The following is a 3,265-nucleotide window of genomic DNA, read 5'->3' as shown; positions in this document are numbered from 1 at the left end:
TGTCCCCTCTCCCTCTCCCTCTCCCCCTCCGGCCCTCCCGCCCTCCTGTCTGCCCTCCCTTCACCTCCTCCCCACTTTAAGAAGAAAGCAGTGGCTGCAAGGAGGAAGGTGAGTGCATGGAGTCACAGGGCGTGAGACCTTAGGAAGACCCGGCTCCAGCAGGTGGAGGGCAGGCCACAGCACCTGGGCCGTCTTCTCCGAGTCTGGGGCTCAGGCCAGCCTGTGTGCCGCTCACTGTGGAAGAGGCCGATGGGTGAGCGGGAGCCACTGTGGCTTCTCCTGTGGTCCTCCAGCCTGCCTCCCCAGGAGTCACCAGGTAAGTCCTGAGTGAGGAGACGGCGGGGCTGAAACTCCATAATACAAGCAAGCCTCCAGGGGATGAGACGCTGGAGATAAGTACTTTAAAATAGCTAGGACAGGGGCCAGCAGGTGGCGTGGAGGTTAAGGTGCTGAGCACTCCACATGGCTTACCACGGTTCGAGTCCTGGATCTGGTGGCTTGTTTTCTCATTTTTTCTCTCTCTCTGCTTCTCTCTGATCAAATTAAAATGAATGAATGAATAAATAAAATTAAATAAATAATTCTTCGGGAAAAAAACCCAGCTGGAATGGCAGCTGGCAGGTGGCGTGGTGGTTAGTACTAGACTCCCACACGGCCGACTGCGGTTCAGGTCCGGACTAGCAGCTTGCAGTCTCACTTTCCCTCTATCTCTCTCTCTCTCTATTCCCTCTCTGTGATCAAACTGGAAACGTTAAAAAAAGAAATTCTTTAAAATAGCTAAGATGGTTGTGTTCAGAAAAATAGAGGGATAATGTCACCAGTTGGTTATAATTTATAAAAAGCATGAAAATTCTAATATTAAAAATACACAGCTTGGGGCTGGCAGGTAACATGGCAGTTAAAGATGCTGGATTCCCACATGGTCAACTGTGGTTCGAGTCTCAGAACTGGCAGCCTGCTTTCTCACTTTCCCTTTTCTCTCTCTGTCTCTCTCTGGTCAGATGAAAAGGTAATAACAAATGGAATTAAATAAATAAATAATTCTCTAAAAAATACACCTGAGGGCTGGCCTGTGGCCTAGTGTTTAGACACCCAGATTGCTCATGGCTTACTGCACAGTTCAAGTCCTGGATCCTGGGCACATGCACATACGTGCCCAAACTCAAAAAGAGAGAGGATGGAAGAGAAGGGATTGAGGTGACCCTGCCCTTGGGGAGGGGGTGCTTTCTATCTTTCTCTGGCAAGCACACACACCCTGTGGGAATTTTAAAAATCTGAACTATCCACTATCTATTAAAAATTTAATCTGTTATTAAATAACCTCTCACATACAGACAAAAAATCTTCCAGGATCAGACTTTTTTAAAAAATTAATTAATTTGACGAGAGGAGAGACAGAGAAGAGGGCAGGAAAGTGAGAAAGCAAGCTTCCAGGTCCGGGACTTGAACTGTGGCTGGCCATGTAGGAGTTTAGCACCCTTAGCCACCATGCCACCTGCCGGCCTTGGGTCTAACGGTCTTATTGGTGAATTCTTGCTTTTTTTTTTTTTTTTTAGGTTTTTGGCATAAGGTGAGTGCACTTACTAGAGAGAAACAGAGAGACAGTGAGAGGAAAATGCAAATCGCCCCCAGGGGGATGGCTACACAGCAATCCCTTCTCTATTTTCTTCCTGGGATTTTGGGCACGTGTGCGCATGCACCCAGCCACCAGGTTCTGGACTCAGACTGTGTGGTCAGCCATGTGGGACCCACACAGGTAAACACACTTGTTGAAAGCCAGCGCCAGGCGCCCGGCTTGCCCTGTTTTGTTTTTAATTTGGCAGAGTGTGCACTCTCGCCAGAGAGAGTGAGAGTGGGGACGCGAGCAAGCACCCCTGGGAGACAGCCATGCGGCAGCCCCTTGTCCAGCTCTCCTCCTCTCGGGACTCCGGGCGTGCACCCACCAGTGCCCCCTGTGCGTCTCAAGCTGCTGGGTCCCCGACTTCGTGTCATAAGTAGTGCGTCCGGAGTCCCTCTGGCAATCCGGGCAGCCATCTAACTGTCCTCACCAGACATCTCTACGACAGGAGGTAGATTCGCAACTGGAGTGAGGCACCGACCCTCCCACAGAAACTGGGAGAACTGGGTGCTCCCCGATATTCTCCCCAAAAGATGAAGCCAAAGTCCTGGGGAAAACACCCGGGTCAGAGAGCGGGAAGGGGCTTATTTAGCCCTTAAGCAGATGTGCACACGGACGCTTTTATTGTTTTAAGGTTTTGCCATAGGCTGTGTGTGCTCACCAGAGAGACAGTGACAGGGATAGCGAGAAACAACCCCCGGGAGGATGGCCATGTGGCAATCCCGTCTCCATTCTGCTCCTGGGATTTTGGGCTCGCGCGCACAACCCTCTCAGCGTGATTTTCAAGCATCTGGGGCCAGGACGCGAACCGTGGTCAGCCATATGGGAGTCCGGCACCTTAACCACCATGCCACCGGCTGGCCCTGTTTGGATTTCCCTTTACCCTGGTCACGTTCTGGTTTTTGATTTGGGGCTCCTTTCAACAAGTGTATTTACCTGTAAACATCCGGGTGCCGGGGGCGTGGGCGGCGCACCCAGGACGGCCTGGGCGGGCAGGGGAGGGTGGAGGGCGCCCTGGGAGGCCAGGCCGCTTCTGCTGTGCGCGAGGCGAGGAGGGGCCTGGCGCGGCCTCCGGTCTGGGACTGGGGATGGGCGCAGCGTCGCCGTCGTTCTCCGCAGCTAAGCCTGCCCCGGCCGCCGAGCCCGCGCCGAGGCCGCTGCTGAAGAGGAACAGCTGGAACTTCGTCAAGTGCGCCTACATGGTCGTGACCTTCCTGTTCACCTCCTACAACAAGGGGGACTGGGTAAGGGCCGAGAGCGGGCGAGGGGGGCCCTCCGGCCACCGCCGCGCCCTGCCGCCTTCCCGCCCTGGCCCTGCAGTGTCACCCCTCTCCGAGGAGGGAGGGTCTGGCTGGGGGCAGGGGACTCGACAGCTCGGGTCGCCCCTGTGAGGCGCCAGGCACCGAGACACCCGCGCCCCAGAGAGAGGTGGCGGTGCCTCCGGGGAACCTGGGGCAGCTCAGGGAAGGCTTCCTGGAAAAGGCGGCCCCCATCAGGTCTTAAGGACAGGGTGACGCTGACAAGTAGCGAGGAAGGGACGGCATTGCAGAGGGAGGAGGCGGGCGAGCGCCCGCAGGCCGGCAGGGGCGTCCCCCAGCCGTGCGCGTGCAGCCCCACGCCGGCCCGAGACCGCGAGGGCAGCGGCAG

The 3,265-nt window shown here is 55.7% G+C and overlaps 1 protein-coding gene across 15 annotated transcripts in view; it reads left to right on the top strand.

Annotated features, from left to right (window-relative positions):
• Positions 1-3,265, top strand: part of EDDM13 (epididymal protein 13) — a 45,711-nt gene that overhangs the window by 21,649 nt on the left and 20,797 nt on the right. For 13 of the 15 annotated variants that reach the window (XM_014583558.2, XM_027767637.1, XM_014583557.1 and 10 more), the window contains 2 exons: positions 82-108; positions 2,738-2,862. In XM_014583558.2, the coding sequence (XP_014439044.1) occupies positions 82-108; positions 2,738-2,862 (152 nt within the window). The remainder of the gene's footprint in view (positions 1-81; positions 109-2,737; positions 2,863-3,265) is intronic. The other 2 variants (XM_014583560.1, XM_014583559.1) reach the window with 1 other exon arrangement.

The sequence above is a fragment of the Tupaia chinensis genome, unplaced genomic scaffold (genome assembly GCF_000334495.1).
Source record: "Tupaia chinensis unplaced genomic scaffold, TupChi_1.0 Scaffold144336_2, whole genome shotgun sequence".
NCBI lineage: Eukaryota > Metazoa > Chordata > Mammalia > Scandentia > Tupaiidae > Tupaia > Tupaia belangeri.
Note: the sequence above shows the minus strand (reverse complement) of the source record. Positions and strands in the feature narration are given on the sequence as shown.